At 38.6% G+C, this 18,836-nt stretch overlaps 3 protein-coding genes across 3 annotated transcripts; all 3 read left to right on the top strand.

Annotated features, from left to right (window-relative positions):
* Positions 1–7,558: 7,558 nt before the first annotated feature.
* Positions 7,559–8,961, top strand: ppp1r27a (protein phosphatase 1, regulatory subunit 27a). The gene is made up of 3 exons (XM_007574197.2): positions 7,559–8,271; positions 8,401–8,551; positions 8,777–8,961. Exons 1-3 carry the CDS (start codon positions 7,842–7,844, stop codon positions 8,895–8,897), a joined length of 702 nt encoding a protein of 233 aa, XP_007574259.1. The 5' UTR covers positions 7,559–7,841; the 3' UTR covers positions 8,898–8,961.
* Positions 8,962–10,904: 1,943 nt separating this feature from the next.
* mcrip1 (MAPK regulated corepressor interacting protein 1) lies at positions 10,905–13,183 on the top strand. Its single transcript, XM_016661855.1, has 4 exons — positions 10,905–10,991; positions 11,096–11,214; positions 12,256–12,360; positions 12,467–13,183. Exons 1-4 carry the CDS (start codon positions 10,984–10,986, stop codon positions 12,529–12,531), a joined length of 297 nt encoding a protein of 98 aa, XP_016517341.1. The 5' UTR covers positions 10,905–10,983; the 3' UTR covers positions 12,532–13,183.
* Positions 13,184–13,921: 738 nt separating this feature from the next.
* alyref (Aly/REF export factor) lies at positions 13,922–18,138 on the top strand. The gene is made up of 6 exons (XM_007574200.2): positions 13,922–14,314; positions 15,681–15,839; positions 15,935–16,082; positions 16,380–16,443; positions 17,199–17,373; positions 17,461–18,138. The coding sequence occupies exons 1-6, from the start codon at positions 14,060–14,062 to the stop codon at positions 17,473–17,475; spliced, it is 816 nt and encodes a 271-aa protein (XP_007574262.1). The 5' UTR covers positions 13,922–14,059; the 3' UTR covers positions 17,476–18,138.
* The last annotated feature ends 698 nt before the right edge of the window (positions 18,139–18,836 follow it).

Below are 18,836 nucleotides of genomic sequence, written 5' to 3' on the forward strand. Positions count from 1 at the left end.
CTCCAGTTTTGGCCTTATAGAGCTGGTGCCTTTCCTGATTTTCAGTCGCAGCGGCGAGGTCATTACTGTCTCGCTTCTGCGACTGAATATTTACAATCACTTGCGCACAGCCACAGTTAAACTCTCCTGCTTAATGTGGCTTTATAGAGGCGACAATTATGATTGCAATTAACCAGCACAAAGTGTCTTATATTTTATTAGAGTAATGCATTTCTCTAATAAAGGCACATAATACTGTATGTCCAGCTGTGGTAATAAATCATAGCCACATGGTTGCACCAGTTACGTCACACAACGTGATTGAGCACATGTTTCACCTTTAAGGGGGGCATTTGATAGAGCAAGTCTTTTGTTACAAGAAACGCATTTATAAATCTGTCCTAATAAACACAAAGAATGCAAAGAAAGAATTCTGAAGTTAAATCATTTAAAGCCTTTTTTTGTTTGTTTGTTTGTTTCTTCTACATAAGACTGTAGTCACGCTGTTTCTTATTTTGCCATATTTGTATGTTGGTGTACCAAAAGAATTTCAGGACTTCAGAAAATTAAACGTATTTTGTTGAACATCAAGTCCTGTCATGTCTACAAAGATATGGTTGAATTCAATAAATTAAAATACATATTCAGATCGGGCTTGATTGTCAGATTACAAGTACTTTTTGAAAATAACACCCTGAAAGCAGATTTTAAACATACTTTTCATTAAAACCACATTTATGTGCTACAGGTGTGTATTTTTATTGCTCGGATGTGATATTCAAATTTGAAATGTCAGGTTTTCATTACCTGTATGTGGAAAATCATCTCAATTAACAGAAATAAAGGTAATTAATGTTTCACTTAATGATAAAGTTCCTGAAATAAATTAGCTTTTCAGCAATGAGTCTGTATTCCATCTATATTGGGATGAAATGTACAAATTTTACAAGGGATGAAGCAACTTAGATTCTGCTATGTTGTGGCCCCTCTTTCTGGCTTACCTATTCTTAACCATTACCAGGCCATGGTCTGACCAAGTAGTCAGAAAATAAGCAGGCTCAAACTTGCTGAGCACTTTTCCACTCAAAGCACCTTTACACATCCAGAACATTCACACATTGGTAGACATCACAGGCTAAAGTGACTTGCCTGAAGGCACATGGACGTTGGTCTCAAACCTACAACTTTCTAATTACAACACAGCGACTCTTCCCGCTGAGCTCCAGTCGCTCCGGTAATGAGATGTAACAAAATAGGTCCGACTCCCCTGGCATCCCAGCATCTCCAAGCATTCACCATACCAAGATGAATTTTCATTAGTTCATACAGAGCGTCTGCACAGTCTAGCGTGCGTCAGTTCCTTTCAGTGACATTTGTGTGTCATTTATATATGGTGCCTATGTAAGGTGTGTAAAATACAGTATGGAATACACAGAAATGTTCTGCTGGAGAATTATTTACCTGCATGCATCTTGTTATAGCACAAGTGGATATGCAACATTATGGCAAGGCGGGTACTGTTAAATGCACTGGTGAAGTCAAGTTAAAAGTTTTAGATAACATGCTTTTTGGCTGGATATAGCTGCTAAAAAAAACTAAGTAATAAGTAAGTAAAGTTAGTTATCCAAATAATCAAGAATTATAGCACTAATAAGAACAATTAATAAACTTTTTGCTGCTTATCTTGCAGAATAAATAAAAAAACTAAATTGATCTTTTTGTTTTGTTTGGTGCACAACTGAGTAGAAAGACAAAGAAACAAAGCCATGATTTGTGCTGGAAAGCTTTTTCTGAGGTGGACTTGGGTGAAATATGAATTATAGCCATTCATACAATATGCACATTCCAAAGCACTGTCTGAACTTGGTGCATAATCTATATTCATGAAAGAGATCAAATTTAATATGATATTTCATGTTGTGGCAACAAAGCGGTCTAGGTCATTCAGTTTGATACAGAATTGCCCTTCATTTGATATGTAAAGGAGACATTACGTCAGCCCACCTGTTTGATGTCCTCGATTTTTAATTGCTTAAGCCTCGATGAATCTTGAAAATTAATTCTCACAACCTTGTTCCAGCCAGGTTGAACGGGAGAGAGAAGTTCAGCCAACACATGGCAACTTTATTACTGAAACACCCATTGTGCAACAACAGATTAAAAAATTAGGAACACCGATGCAAACTTTTAACCTCCGTTCTCCTTTTCCACGGATGTGGACTCCAGCTAAAGTAACCCTATCCCCGCACAATCAGCCGCTCCAAGTGCCTCCGGTCTCATTGTACCCCGGACAGCTGCAGCTTTGTGTATGAAGAGCTTTGCACCCCTTCTCATGGGGCAATTTATTCACAGCTGTACTGCGAGCGATTTAATTTTGGATGACACAGGTCACTGGAAACTATAAGGAGTGTGCAGAAAGCAAAATTCAGCTTAAATCCAGTGTACAGAAATATGCAACTCATGAAAAACATACTTTTTAAAAATTCCGTAAAGACTTATGCCTACATGCAGATGAACTGGCCAAGGTTATAAAGTCATGACAAGGTGTCCGTTAATAGCAGGCAGAGCATAATTTACCATCAGACATAAATAGTCTAAGTAAATGCAAAAAGCAACTTTTTGCTTTGCTTTGTGCTTGACCAAATTTTGGGAGAAAAAAATAAAATCTGTCGGAAAACCAATAGCAACAGGAGGCCAAAAGCAACATATTCTGCCACGACTGAAAGAATTTTCAGGAAAAAAAAAATAAAAAAATTTAAGCTTTCTTTATAGAGATCCCTCTATCTGGTGACATCTTTAGGAATCATTCTGAATCCCAAGGCATTCCCAGGTTCTTTGGGAAGAAGAAACTCCAAACAGGGATCCTGGAGGCATTTTAATCAGATGTCCAAAGCACTTCAACTAACCTCTTTTCATGCGAGGAAGCAGCAGCTTGGATGACAGTTTCTCAAAGGCTCATTTGAGTCATTTGTTCTTTTGATCAACTACAGCTGAGGGTCAGAAGGTAAAATGAGAGCTTTGCTTTTTGCCTCAGTGGTTTTAATTTCTAGGAAAATGTTACAACCAGCGGGGGAAAAAAAAAAAGTACGTTTGGAAGCTAAAATAAGAATCTAATCTGCAAACTCTGTTGTAGAGTCAGACAGAAATAAAACTGAGGCTGCCAGGAATCTGGTCATGAGTTCAGCAGAAGATCTCTAGCAAATTCCTAGAAATCACATTTGAAATGCTGTAATCTAAACCACCAACAAAGTAGCAGCCAGAGATTTTTTTTTTCTTTTTCTTTTTTTATAGGAGGCTGTTGCGTTTCGCTTTGAATTTCCCATAATGGAATCACCTCTATTGAAGCACACATCACGGCGTCCCCTCTTTCTCACTAACCCACGTGGGATTACTGCTTCCAGATTTAGATGCCAACTCCCTCATTTCTGCCCTGTGCGCGTGCCGTAACCTGAAACTCGTCGACCTGAGCGAGTGTCCTCCAGTGGGCCATTCAGGTCCAGACTCAGACTAATCCCCGCTGCGCTTATAGCGGTCCAGGTGTGCTCGTGTGTTGACTGACCGGAACCGCAGCACTGCTCCGGACATCACATGTAACTAGAAAAGCAGGGAGGTTTCGGAGAAGCCGATGGTGATGTACCAATTGGGAGTGGAGGGTGGTATTTCTTGCAAGATCTGTCAGTTTAAGATGGCAAATACAAGAGCTGTCCCATTGCCTTGTAATATATTTTTAAAAAGCGTTGAGCAAGAAGTCACACTGACCTTTAAAAGCACAGACTGGATTTTTCACAGCTCATATTTTTAGAAGTTAAAGTCCCAAACAACCTGCCTCTTACTTCCATCAACAATCTCAGCAAAGCTTTAAAGAATCTACAGCTGGATTTTCTGCAGATAGATTAGTTTTACCAAAGGACCATTGTTACAAAATTTGTCTTATCCTTGGCTCTTCCTTCATTGTCTCTGTCCTCCTTTTCTGCCTGAAAAACAGAGCAAAAAGATACAGAGGAATTCCTGAACATCGGTAAAAGTGGGGAAATCAATATATTTTAAATATAGACTCTCAGAACTGGAAACAAGTTTGAATATTTAGAATGTGGCTATTTTATTCAAGGACGTACAACTTGTACAACTTTTTCTTTTCAAACTGTAATCTGTTGCTCTTAATACTTGTAATAATTTGCATGTCCAAATTGAATAAATACTTTAAGAAATTGTAAAACAAAGAGTTTCACAAGGCAACCAGAATGCAATCAATTGATGCATAGCATTGTGTCCACGCAAGAGACAAGCAGCAAAACAAAAAAGTCTTTGGTTTAAATGTGAAGGTTTAGAAAGTGTTTTATCCAGTGAGCAGAAGGAAGGCCACAAAAAACGCTATAAAAAGATTCTGCAATTAAGTCAAAGTGGCAAATGACTGCTAGTCACAAAATATTTGTCCAAAACATCAAACTCACGGCATCATTGAAGTTAGTTTTTAATCATTTCTGCTCTGTGAATTACCAGCACTAATGCTTTACTGCTCACGGGTGATGGCAGCACTCTCATTTTTCCAAACAACTTTCCACCACAAAACTTTATATCAGCAAAAGGCACCCGGTGGTTTTACAACTCTCACTTTTCTCCACATAAACGGTTCTTGTTTCATTTATAGGTTTACTTTAAACTAGAGTGATATAGATGTTAGATATTTTAAAAACAACATGTAAGAAACTAGTTCCAAAATAAAATTTTGTTTTTCCCTAAAAAACTTCAACCGAGCATTTTCTTACATCAGTAAATTTTTGCTTGCAAACAACACCTACCACCTATAGGGTCTGAAGACATGTTTTACAGCTTCTCACAGGCTTCAAGACAGAGCTGTTACCATTTAGATATGGTTATACTTTCCTTTTTTATAGACTCTTATTTTATACATACTGATCTGCTTTACATACAGTGAAAAACTCTGTTGTCAATTATTCATGTTTCTTTTTCTTTTTTTTTCTGCATTTTTAAATTTAAAATATCATTTGACCTTGAATATTCTTGTTTGTTTGATTGTTTCTTAAGAACAGAGGGTAGTTTAATTGTTGCTATTCGTATCAACTATCATTTCACCAACTACATTATGTTCTCTTTGGCTTTTTAATCTGCCTGCATTTTTTATTTTATACTTGAGGTTAAAACTGTTATAGAGGATCAGAGCACAACATATTACTAACAATGTTAGCTTACTCAGTCAGGATACACGTGAAACAGCTTAATTGACATGAGGGGTTTCTTTGAACTATTCACAAAACTTACAACAAAACAAGTTAAATAAGGACGGTATGAAACATGCGTATCGAACGTTGTTGCCTCAGTGGTGTGTGTGTGTGTTCGCTTGCATGTGACTGGCTGCTTTCCTGTCCCTGTTTTTGAAATGTTGTGTGCACAATGACCCCGTTGGAGGCAGGAAGCCAAAATACCTTCTTTTAATAACTGGGCCTATAAAAAGGGCTCAAAAACAAATATTAATGTAGTCAATAAAAACTAACCCTGTAACCCAAATGGTACACGACAAACCTGGTGCCAGTATGTGAAGGAGACATGTTTGATATACAAATTTCAGTCACTCTGCTTGTTTATAACTTTGTCAAATTGGCAATTTGACAAACCCCAACGTTGGCTCTAAAGGACGACTTGGTCAGTCGGGGGTGCAGTCTGACTCTATGTTTAGCTAGAAGCGGCAACGTGTGAGACTTTCACTCCGCTATGCGACAAACAAACATTCCCGACAAGCAGAAGTTCGCATTTCTTTTGGTGAGCGCATCGCTGCCAAGTGCCACTGAAGACGCTGAAAGGTGCGTCAGGAATACCCGGGCATCGCCAAATAAGACACTGTACAACAGAACAGCTGCCTCAAGAACTCGCCCCACCAAACAGTCCGGTGTCAGCCCGCTTCAACCTGTTTTCACATGAAGCCTTCCCGGTCCTCAAGGTGAAAAAGCATTAGGCTGCAGCTACACAAAGATATGTTGATTATCAAGTGGATCGCATTAAATCCACATTTCTCTACAACATTTTGGAAAAGAGGACTGTACATACAGCTCTGGAAAAATCTTAAGAGACCATTTAAAATGCTCACTTTCTCTGATTTTACTTTTTATAGGCATGTCTCTGAGATTCTAAGCAAAGATTTAGTAATTATTTGCAGAAAATGAGAAATGAGCAACATAACGAAAAAGATGCAGCACTTTCAGACCTAAAATAATGCAAAGAAAACAAGTTCATATTCATTTAGAAACATCAATACTGATGTTTTAACTCAGGAAGAGATCAGAAATCAATATTTGGTGAAATAACCAGGAGGTTTTCAATGGGGTTCATTGGACTCCTCATTTTTTCAGAGATGCAGTATTTAGTACTTCCTAAAATACTAAGTACTAAAATACACTCTTGATGTTAAGGCCCTAGTAAAATGACAGTTGTTGTTTTGTTTTTTTTCTAAAAATTAGAGAATTATTTTAATGGCTTCCGAATTTCCTCTCACTTTAATGTGTCATATTTTTTGTAATCATCAACAAAAAAACAACATATCTATTAAAAAAAAAAAAAAAAAGATGCAAATAGTGAAAAATCTGCTTTTGCGTGAATGTATGCCCTGGAACTAATAGAAACTAATACTTTTCTTTGATTTCTGCACTTAGTATTAATTCTAGCATTTAGTTTTCTAGGGTACATACCAGCCATTAGTGTTGGAAAATTATCATAGCTGTTGATACAGCTCAACTGTCCTGGTAGTTTTCACACTTACAGTGTAAAGATTGGAGCACTTTGCACATTTTACATACAGTATGAGGACAACTTATTTTTCCTCAGTTGTTAAAGGGACAGATTTACAAATTGAATTGTGCAGCAACATGTTATACACAAGTTCTTTGGAGCAATACGCCACAGGAAAGCAAATACAATTTTTACTGCAACTTCAAAACCTCTCCCCTGATCTCCAACAATAGTTTCTCACCGTGCTACACGTTCAAATCACCCAAATCCTCTTTCTTTCTAATTTTGATGCGTGGATTGAACTTCATGTTGTTTACTGGTCAAATAGTTACAACTTAACATGTCCTCAGAGTATTGCTGAAAGTTTGCCCAAGTCACGTCAGTGATACTTAAACCACAGTTTGAGAAGATGTAAAACATATCTTGTTTCTTGACCTCAGGTCACTGCATGTAATCATATCAAACAACATGTCCCTTTTAGATCATGTGTTGTTGTTTACTCCTGTACAGCTGCTCTGCAATCAGTTTTTTAATCATTCTGTTATTCTGTATATCATGCATAAACAAAATAATTCAGTATTACTCCCTGCGTAGTGTAGCAGAGATGTTAGTTGTAGTTGTTTAGTTGTTTATATCAGCACTCTAGGTCTGTTTGGCTCAGGAAAAGCTAAGTGAGCTTTGAGGCTGTCAACATTTTTATGATCTAGGGGCGGTTACAGTGTCGGTGGGCATGTGACCCAAGTGGGTGGGGCCTGCCATGGGTCCCTCATTTCTAAGCTGAAGTCATTGGATTTTAAGCCCTAAAATAGCACTACAGAGCATATATAGGGATGCAGTCCCAGTGGCTCCATTAGACCACAGTTCTGTGCAAGAGTCGGCACGCTGTTTGACAAATTCTGATTGAAGGAGGCGAAATGAACCTTCGACTAGAGGACATACACTGCTAAAAAAAAAAAAAAAAAGAGAATCTGAAGATTTAAAAACTGTTGGTATTTTTTATAAGGGGGGAAAAAAAAAGGACGCATCGTAAAGGATACCGCTCTTTCCTTGGATTGTTCTGCCTTCTGGGATTTCCTATTTCCCTCCTTTTGATCTAGAAAGGAGGTGCAACATCCGCAAAGATGAAGTACAACTACCCAACACCGGTGTCCACCTACGCACGAAGTTCGCAGTACACACCGGCGTACCACTCACCTTCCTACTACAGCCCCTCGCCGCATTACACGCCGACATCCACGTACGCCGCTGTATCAAAGTACACCCCAACGACACAGAGTAGCATTTATTACTCCCCATCATTTTACACGTCCACCTACAAAGCTGCGTCGACGTACATCCCTTCGTACAGCAAGGTTTCAAGATATACCTCAACACGTCGCACTCAAGCGAAGGAAAGCCCTGCACCTGTAATACCTGTGGCACCTGCAAAGAGGACTGTGCACTTCCCCAATGACATCATCTTCCAGGACATCGTCAGGCGAGGGGATCTGGAGCAAATCGGACGCTTCATGAGAGCAAGGAAGGTCCGCGTGGACACACTGTTCCACTCTGGTGAGCGAAGTCTTTTTCTCTTCCCCTGGCAGGTGCTCATCTGCACCTCTGGTCTTGGAAATTATATTTACTAGCAGAAGAGCAACGTGTATATCTAAATGCATAGGATTGATTTTTGCATATGTGCAGGTATGGCTGCTCTGCATGAAGCCGTACTAACGGGAAACCTGGAGGTGGTGAAGCTCCTGATTAAATATGGCGCCGATGTCCACCAGAGAGACGAGGACGGCTGGACACCACTGCACATGGCCTGCAGTGACGGCTACCCGGAAATTGCCAGGTAATATCCTCACGTTCCCATGTCAACTATTTGGATGTGCAACAATTAAATCTTCCTATGATTAAATTCCTCCGAGGCGAGAAACTCATTGCTTATTTCTGCTTCTGCGCCGAATTTACAGAAACAAGGCCACACAGATAGCTACTCGAATCTAGAAATGCATTTAGAAAGATCGCAAAAACCTCTTGTTTGATTTTTGTAAAAGTATTTTTCTGCTCGTTCTAGGTATCTCCTGTCAATGGGAGCAAGCACAGAAGCGGAGAACGAAAGCGGAGAAAAGCCCGCAGACCTCATTGACCCAGACTGCAAAGAGCTGGCTAAACTGTTTGAGACAGGCTGTGTGTGAGAACAAATGGACCCGAGGGAGAGAAAAGGCTTAAATGTAGTAAAAATAAAACGAGTAGCAACACCGATGAAGCATTTCTCTGTGGCTTGTGCAATGCCTCCGGTCTTGAAAAGCAACATTTTCAGAAGTGCAAATCGTCTCAGAAGGTTATTCAGTTTCTAAAATGTCATCTTATGCAACACACACCTTATTGCAGTTGAGTATTGTATCTTAGTTCATTGTAAAATTATGACATATTTCTAATAACTGTCATATCAGAGCTGTAAATAAGATTGTGTGGCTGTCTGTTATGTGACTCAGTGCATGTCCTTCAACCTGAATCTCTTTCCTTCTAAATTCTAGTTCAAAATTAATAATGTGTTCATTTTTGGAGAATGAACACAGAGTTTTTCTGTTAAAATCTTTTATCACTTGTGTTTGTGCTAGCCTATCCGCAGGCTGTAAACTGTGTGCTCTCAAATCATGGCTCAATCTACACAAGAATCTGAACTGATAAAGTGTTTTGTACAACATTGTGCACCCTCACTGCTGGGCAGAAAGAGGATCGATCAGATTGGTACAACCTACTTGTATGTTGTTCAGAAAGCTTAAAAATGCAGGTCTTGTTTTGTGAAAGCTCTTGCACCTCCACAGCATTTTGACAAATGTATTTCACTGTTATTTGTTGTAAAAAGACAGAAAATTTGAAGTCTTATAATTTTCAGTACAATTATTATTTTTGTACTTTTTATAAATAAAGGACTTTTTACAAATAAAAGGCTGTAGCAGTTTTATTATGGAAAGCAACAATGAACCTCGAAAAACTGAAGCAATAAAATTATAGTTGATGGTCCAGTTGCTGGCTCTTAATGTCCAAATTGTCCTTGGGAAGGACCGGAAACCTCAGAGTGGATTTCAAGAAACATGAGATGGTCAGAGTATAAAAAAAGCACTATGTGCATGTGTGAACGACTGTGTGAATATGTCTGTCACTGTACAACACAGAGTAGTCAACAGTTTTAGTGAAAAGGACATAAAAACAAATTAAGTTTGCATAAAAACATGTTGAGAGTTTGTGTCCTGTTAAGGTTTCTCAATGGAAACGGAGGTATGGTAATGTAAAGAAAAAATTAAAAAAAGAAAACCTAACTTTAACCTTTTAAGATAAAAAAAAATGTGAAGAAGAATGATAAGAAGAAGAATAATTTTGTTTTTATGTTTGTACTTGGTTTATTTATTATTGTTTTTTTAGAATTTTATTAGTTGTTTTGAAAGTCTTTCGTATCTCTTCCGCATCTCTTCCCGGAAGTGATTGGTTGGCATTGGCAACGATTTTTTTTAGCTACATCTTTTGGCGTACTAAGTCTTTGAATAAAGAAATAAAGGAAAGAAATCAACGAAGGTTTGTTGTTTATCTTAACGCTTATTTAAAGGACAGCATGAACGTATTGTTATGGCGAGCTTGCCCTAATAAACGAGTTACCAGTAATAACTCAGACATATTAGCTGGAACAAGCTAACAATGTAAATCGCTAACGAGTTAGCTGCAAGGCTACTGTTAGCTTGGTAAAATGACTATGTTTGAAATGTTTTGGTTGCACCCCATATGATAACAGCATGGCGACGCGTATGCCAGAAAACAGTATTAGTTAAGTTTAGTTTTGTCAAAATTTTGTGATAATTTCTCTGTTACCAACAGCTAACATCATTGAAGATACTCGAGTCAAAACGTAAACAAAAGCTTATTTTTTAGCTAACCCCTTACGTTGCAGACATATTGTTCAGTATAGATTTAAATAAAACACTCCACTGTGTCAGCCATTAAATACTTCTGCTGTGTTTATCTTATATATATTATATAATCTAATTTATTTAAGATGATTAGCTAGCAAGGAGCTGTTAACTCTGGCTGCAAGCTGGTATACCTGTCGGATTTGATCAAAAGAAATTGCTTGTATTGTATGCAAAACTAAAATGAATGTCCAGTATTATGATAAAATACTTACAATGGTTCTGTTGGGCTTTAAGTTTAGGACTTCGAGTTGTTGCAACCCTCTAAATCCACTCACCACAGAGGAGCAAGGAGCGAGTACAGACTGCAAACAGAATGACCAGGTCTGAAAAACGTTATGGTAGTAGTCAAGTGCTTGATAGTCAACTGTACTTAAAGTGTAGTTTGCTGCTTAGTTGCTGATTTTATTCTTTGTATATGTGTGAAGCTCATCTGCTCCCAGGATGGTGAATAGTTACAAGAGGACCTCAAGCCCCAGATCTCCGACTAACAGTGGGGAGCTGTTTACTCCAGCACATGAGGAGAATGTGCGCTTTATACATGATAGTAAGTACTGTGTTCTACAATTTTGTATCAAAATCATATATATATATTTTTATCTTGGCACTAAAGTTGAATCGCATTGCCCGACAAAAATCTTGGTCGGACCTTCTTGCAACATATTGACATTTACAAAAACATCTTCTGGAAGTAAAGCGCCTTTTGAAATTTTAAATGTTTCAATCTGTATTTTTCTTTCAGTGTCTTTTTTTTTTTTTTTTACAGGCTGATGTGTTGATGTTGATTCAACATCTTACACACTTTAAAAAGGCTGCAAACTATTACGAACTAGCCAATTAGACATGTTTTTTGTTGTTGTTCTAGTTGAACCAATAGCTGTTTTGCTGTGAAGATAATTTGGAAAATGGTTTTAAATTTTGTGTTCAGTGAACTATGAAACAGAACTTATTTCACAAACATTGAGTTGCTGCTCCTATATGCATATCTGTTTTCTATGTCCTTGGAACCAGTTCTTCTTGCTGAGAGGTAATTGAACCGTTGTCCATACAATATTTTTTTCCAACTTTTGGACTCAAGATTGTCACAGAAGTAAATTGATATTGCGTCTGGTGACCGCTTTGTGCTTTGATTTGTCCAAATGATTGGGATCCTTATCCCTAAAAGATCCATTGACACAATGTTTTCTGTGGAGGGATACTTTGCTTTCTACCAAGGTTTTGGGTAGAAAAACAGAAGATCATTGATTACTAATTAGAAGCTCTGACCATCCTAAAAATCATATATTTATTTTAAATGGATGGTTGGGGGGGATACCAATAATTGTGCCTCTGGGGATTTTGTTAAAATCATCTTATAACAGGTTTATTTTCCCAAATGAATAAATGTAGTAAATTTAAATGTATCAGTGTGTGATCATACCTCTCTAGTAAAGACTAATTTTATACATCTCTGCCAAATATGCAACTAAATATGGTGAATATTGTATAAAATTAATTTTCTTCTAACTATTTTACAATGTGTCCTTGTAAGTGGCTCTTTGGTGTAACAAATATTATCCTGTTCTCTTTATGTTTTTTTTCCTCCCAGCCTGGCAGTGTGTGCTCCGAGATATCAGATCAACACAAAATAGTGAACGCAATGACCGTGGACCACAGGAGTATGTGGAGAAAAACCCAAATCCTAACCTACATTGTAAGTTAACAGAATAAATTTTATATAAATATGCTTTTTAATGTCATTCGAAATGGTTTAAACCAGTCGACAGCTTTAACAACCTCTTTCCTGTCTGCTTTTCCAGCTTTCACACCAGTGGACCTGAGTGACCTAAAAAGGCGCAACACACAGGACTCCAAGAAGTCTTAGTTTTTTCTGTCATGTTCCTGTTACTTTTTTTTTATTATTCATCCATTATCCTCAAGAACTTTTCATTTCTCTGCCCTCTGACAGCCAGAAACTTGACCCTGTTGGCAAGTCTAACAGAATACAAATCTCATTTGTATACGATGGACCATAGCAACCTGTTGTTTTTTTTTTTTTTTTTTTCCGTTGACAATGACTAAAAAAAAAACTGGGGTTCCAAGAGGAACAGATTCTCCCTTCTCATCTTTTCAGGTATCAAAGTGTTCATATTGATGCTTGTGGTGTGGATGAGACTGCTCCGGGGGGATTCATCAAAATTTGCTGACAACTGCTGCTGAAGCACAGAGCAAAGCCCAACAGGACACAAAGACTAAAGTCTTAAACAACAGTAAAACTACTTAGATATGTTTGGAAGAAATTGTAAAGGGGATCACTTCTCTTCTGTTTCATTCCGGAAAATAGATTGATAAATTGTGAAACGACCACATTTGAAAACATGTCATGGGCAAGTATTGGAAGCCAAAATACAATGTAGAAGGCCAACCTTTTGATTAAACCATCTCTTGCCCTTGGTGGATTTAACTTTACAGCCCTTAGTTAACCTCTCTGCTCAAAGCCTTGAAACAAAAATGTTGAATAAAATACTTTTACAGTAGCTTTGCATCTATTGATCCTGCATAAATATTGATAAGTTGTAGTCCCACGTCACTGAATTACATTTTTGACTGTAAATTTAAATTTGGATTACATGAAGGCGAGGTTAAAATTAAAGACTGAATTTTGTTTGTAGGACATCTGTAATTTCAAGCCCAGTGATATATATTAGCAAGATTGCACTGCTCTATTTAAGCTCTGTAAACAGACTGATGGATCCGGAGATTGGAGATGACGGGAAGGTGTAAATATTTAGGTGATTTGTGACTAAATTTTTAGAGCTGTAACAAAAGTTATTCAATTTGGCTTATTAAGTGTAAAAATGGCAACTTTCCTTACTGAGTCTTCAAAAATGTGCATGAATGAAAAAGGTCTCCTACAAAAATACTCACTCATTTTGTAATGCAGCAACTGCAAGCAGTATTTTATTGAGATTTTCTTACAAACAATGAACTGGAAGGTTATGTGCTGTGACCAGCTTCTCTGCGTTTTTTATGGAAGTGGTGTATTATGGATTGTGTGTTTTGCACTACTAGGTATGCTGGTCAAATTTATATCCCATTTAACATGACTTCTGGTACAACGATATCTCATGGTTTTCTTTCGATATCACTCTTCCATAGAGAAGAGTCAGGTAGTCAGGCTAAATGCACTTAACCAGACAGAAGAGGGCGCGTTTTCTCTTTACGTTGATGGACGTGTTGACGTCGGAATATACGTGTTACGTAATGAGGCTGTTTATATTGTGTGGCCGTTAGCTTATTGTGTGTGTTCAGTCGACGGTGCAGTGCTGTGAAAGGGCAGGGAGAGGGACCAAAAGAGTCTAGGGTGTACATTTTATATTTTCCTCACAGTTTAGTATTATTTGGGCAGAGTAATGGCCGATAAAATGGATATGTCTCTAGATGAGATTATCAAGCAGAACAGGCAGCAGAGAGGTGGAGGCCGGGGAGGAAGAGGCCGCGGCCGAGGTGGCCGTGTAGGCTTAGGCGGCGGCCGAGGAGGAGGCCCCGGACGACTTGGAGGCGGCGGCGGCGGTGGAGGATTTGGAGGCCGAGGCGGCGGATCCGGCCCCATGAGGAATCGACAGAACCTGAACCGCGCTAGAGGCAGGCCGACGCCTTACAGCAGGGTATGAGAATGTTAGAGGAATAAGCAGTCAAAGGAAAAAAAAAACCTTCGACACAGCTGAAAATTCCCGGTTAACGTCCTTCAGTTTGCTTCTAGCTAATCCTCTTGCCAGCTTGCTAAGTCAAGCGAAAAATGAAAGCTAGCCGCCGAGTTCTCCATCATGGGGAAGCTCTGTAGTTCGCGGTTAAGCATGAATGGAAGTTGTTTGTTATAATGCGTCCCTTCTCCCACAAGCCAAATGGCTTTACACCATTTTCCAAGAAGAGCGGATGGCTAGGCCTCAACGGCGCCATTTTGAATCCACAACCCGAAATTTAAAGCCAGACGTTGGAGGCGATAACTGCTCCCCAGCTCGCATTGGAAAGAAGGAAACCACATCATCGAAAATGCTGACCCTCAGATGAGTTTTTCCTACTAATGGGAGCACCGTGATTCTCCCTATTCGTCGACCAGGCGGCCTTTTGTTCTGGGAGTGGCTGGCGGGTTTATCGAGGCCTGTTCTGAAGGCTTTTCAACCACTCTCCCTGGCTCTTATGGATGGAAAAGTGGACTTTAATACCCTGATATATTCCATATAAGGCAATTCTCCATCCTTTGGCTATTAAAGAGTGCCTCGCGGGGGGGGGGGAAAAACCCCAAACAAAGCCCCAGTCAAAATGGCGTGGTCTCAAAATGGACGCTCACGTAATCCACGCTAGTAAAAAGAAGGGCATGAGGCCCTGTTCCATTTTTTTTTTCAACCATATGGACATTATCCACATTCACGAGACGACAAAGAACTCTCCGGTGCTCGAGGACGGGCGGTTCAGCGCTGGAGGCGGCTGCTTCAGTTGGAGATCCCGGTGTATCAACGGAGCCTCTCTGGAGGGCCTTTTGAAGGAGGCGCAGATGGCACCACAACAATGAGAACTTCTGGTAGCTAGTATGGGCAGTTTTTCAGGTTTAGTGTACAGTTTTGGGTTTTTTGTTTTTGGGTGTGGGCTATGAAATTCACTTTGCACTATTTTTATTTTTTTTTTAATTTTTTTTTTTACTTTATTGACTTTGGGCAGTCATGGCTTAAGGAGATTTTGTAATGTTGCTAAGGTTCAGTTCCTGTCTGTCCTATAAATGTAATTCTCCACTATATCCCCTTGCTTTCAATGAGCTGTCTTTCTGTTTGAACTGATTCGCTTGCTTGTAGTGATGGGGTGGGCAGGGAACGTTTTGGGGACCAACCCCTCTTACATTAAGGGAACTGACCACCCTGGCCATGTTGGAAGTGGAGCCCCTGCTTGCCCCAACACCCAGACGTGTGGACTCTGTGATTGACAGAGAGGCAAGGGGATCCTGAAGTCAGCAGGTGCGTTCTCTTTCGTCTGTTGCAGCCTAAACAGCTCCCCGACAAGTGGCAGCACGACATGTTCGACAACGGCTTCGGAGGCTTTAATGGTAGTGCCGGCGCTGGCGGAGGAGGTGGTGTGGAAACTGGAGGGAAGCTTCTAGTCTCCAATCTGGACTTCGGTGTTTCAGACGCAGACATTCAGGTATGTTACGTTTTGTTTGCGGTCCTTGCTTGCCTACTCTTTCTGTTGTCGGATACAAATTCACTCTTTTTTTTTTTTTTTTTTTTTTCTTTTAGGAACTTTTTGCTGAATTTGGGACTCTGAAGAAGGCTGCCGTTCATTACGATCGCTCAGGAAGAAGCCTGGGAACAGCTGATGTCCATTTTGAGAGGAGAGCAGATGCACTGAAGGCCATGAAGCAATATAATGGCATCCCACTTGACGGTACGATTCAGATCAAAGCTTAGTATTGGTCTGTAGTGTGGCCAGAATTTGAGTATATTGTCATGTTAAGTTATTCTGCGTCTTTACTCTTTCTGCAAATGTGCTGGTTTTTTTTGTTTTTTTTTACCTGTATTTATAGCTGGAGGATTTAGGTTGGCCCTGTGTTAAAACTAGCCAATGAAAAACAATAAGTGAGAGGAAATATTTGGCCAGAAATTCTGCTGCTTTGTTTTCTTTTCTCAAACCTACAAAATGCATTGATGTTTTCTATGTATGGTGTTCAATTTGTCTTTTTAGGGCGGCCAATGAACATTCAACTCGTCACATCACAGATTGACACACAGAGGCGGCCTATGCAGGGGTGAGTTAGGGTTGCTATTCAATGATTAAGAAGTCTGGTCAATTCACCCCTTTGCAACCCTCATGTTGCCATTATAACTTGTTCTACTTCTATTTTTAACCAAGGCATTTTGTTCCTATGAACTTGCATTATTATTCATAATTTTGTGTGTGTGTTCTGTATTTGATGGTAAATTTCTCAACATTTTGCAAAGTTCTGATTAGAGCTGAAATGATTAACAGTGCATCGATTATTGAAATTTCAATTTTAGTAATTTGTTAATTAACCAGAGGATGCAGGCTCTAAAGGCCATTTGCTGAAAAATAACACGATCAGAGCAATAATTAAGCTGAAACTGTACAAAATGTATAAATTTTGGATTTAAGATAAAAATAAAACTCTGTAGAAATGTGCTTCTCAAAACTCATTTGGCATCGTTTTGGCTTCACCTGGTGTGAAAGAAAAATCTCATAGCAACTTTTTCTATAAATTCATTAACCAATTCATGTATTAAAAAAAAAAAAAACATTGTACTGATGCTAATGCTAGCAGAAAGTGCTTGAGCATTTCATGTTAATATTGGAAGATTTTTTTTTTTTTGCCTGAGATGCATTTTTTGCTACAATCAAGCATACACTAAATAAATGCACTATTTATGCACTAAATGTTATTTTTAAAAAATTAGATATTTGTTCATTTTACTGTATGCAAACTCATAAAATATTCTATTTAGAAAATATGGATACATTGGCTTTTACCCTTTTATTTTATTTCAGGTTGGTCGTAGTCGGGGGCATGAACAGAAATCGCACTTTTGGCATGCAAAGAGGTCGAGGCGGCCGTGGTTCAGGTTTCTTCAGAGGGAGAGGACGGGGTGGTGGCCGAGGTGGCGGAAGCAAACCGCTTTCAGCAGAGGAGCTTGATGCACAATTAGACGCCTACAACGCCAGGGTATGTCCAGCTGACAATACAGTAGATCTCATTTGGTAATGTTTTACACTTGTCTTGATGTTTTTTATGTTTTTGTTTTTTTACCAGATGGACACCAGTTAAGAAATGAAGCTCTTCTTAGTTGTCTTCCCTTCCTTTCTGTGCAGAAGAGGGTGGTTGTTACAAATGTGCAGAATATTTTACACACGCTTGTCTTCTGATGTGATTTGAAAGTGTTTCAGCCTCTTCTTTTAAATACTCCAAAGTGTTTTTTACCTGTATTTTTTTTTTGATGGAGAAAAAAAAATGGTTTTGACTGTAGGTTTTTGAATTGGGGTATCCCAGCTCCCCTCTGCCCTGTAGTTAATGAAACTTGTAATAAAACCTGCAGTGTATATTAACCAAAAAGTCTTGGATTTATGCATCTATGAATTTTGTAATGTCTGGTTTGTTATATATAATGTTCCAACATATGTTGTGAAAAAAAATTTCCTCATCACTGGTAGTTTGACAGTGTTTTAAAATGTATGTATTTGGTGTTCGATTATGCGAAATATAAAATTAATCTTTTGGGATGCTTGTGGAAATATTTTTACTTGTTGGGAGGTTTAACTGATGTCTAGTACTGAAGGTTTTAATAGACCCTAGAATTCTGTTATGCCCCAATACAGACACTAGGTGTCGTCCTGTATTAAGATTTTCCCGCTCTAGTATGGCCTCTGTTGGACTGGCACCACTTCTGAGTCCATATAAGGAGACGTACAAGAAACGCATTGGTGCAAATGATGATTGGGTTGAAATGGACTTAATTGTGACATGAACAGTAAGAGATCAAATTTGTAAAACTCAGAAATGTCAGTGTTGGTTTCCGGAAGTATTTCCTTTAAAGGTTTGCGAGAACCACTTCCGGTGGGATTTTCAGGATTAAAGTAAATCTCCACTCTGGAAGAAAACAAGTATCTCAAGTTTTTATTAATTCCCTAAAATGTAGCATTTTTTCGGGTGCGTTCAAACACTTCTGCATACCAAAATCTTCTTAAAAAAGCAGAAGAGCAATATTTGTTTAAAAATAATCACGTTATTTCTAGTGTTTCCACAGTTTAGAATGCAAATCTCACCTCAAATCAACCAGAAAAGTAATTTAGTCCAGTCATTGTCAGCTACTAGAATTTAAGCTGTACATCGTTTTTTAATATAATTCCAAACATTTGCTTTTTTTTTTCTCCTCTTGATTATATAAATATGTGCAAACACTGGGATAATCAGTGCTAAATCCTAATAAGGACAATTAGTATTCTATGTATAGGGGATTATAAAAACGTGGGTTGTGTTTTACAATGCATGTGCCTCACAAGTTTTTTCTCTTTTAGTAAATAAACTTGATAGCATGCTGTTTCTTTGCTTTTATTTAATCGATGTTAGTAAAATTTAAGTAAAGCTTCTGCATTTAGAATCTGCTTGTGGCTGTTTTTGATACAGACAAC

Source organism: Poecilia formosa, unplaced genomic scaffold (genome assembly GCF_000485575.1).
Source record: "Poecilia formosa unplaced genomic scaffold, Poecilia_formosa-5.1.2 Scaffold346, whole genome shotgun sequence".
NCBI lineage: Eukaryota > Metazoa > Chordata > Actinopteri > Cyprinodontiformes > Poeciliidae > Poecilia > Poecilia formosa.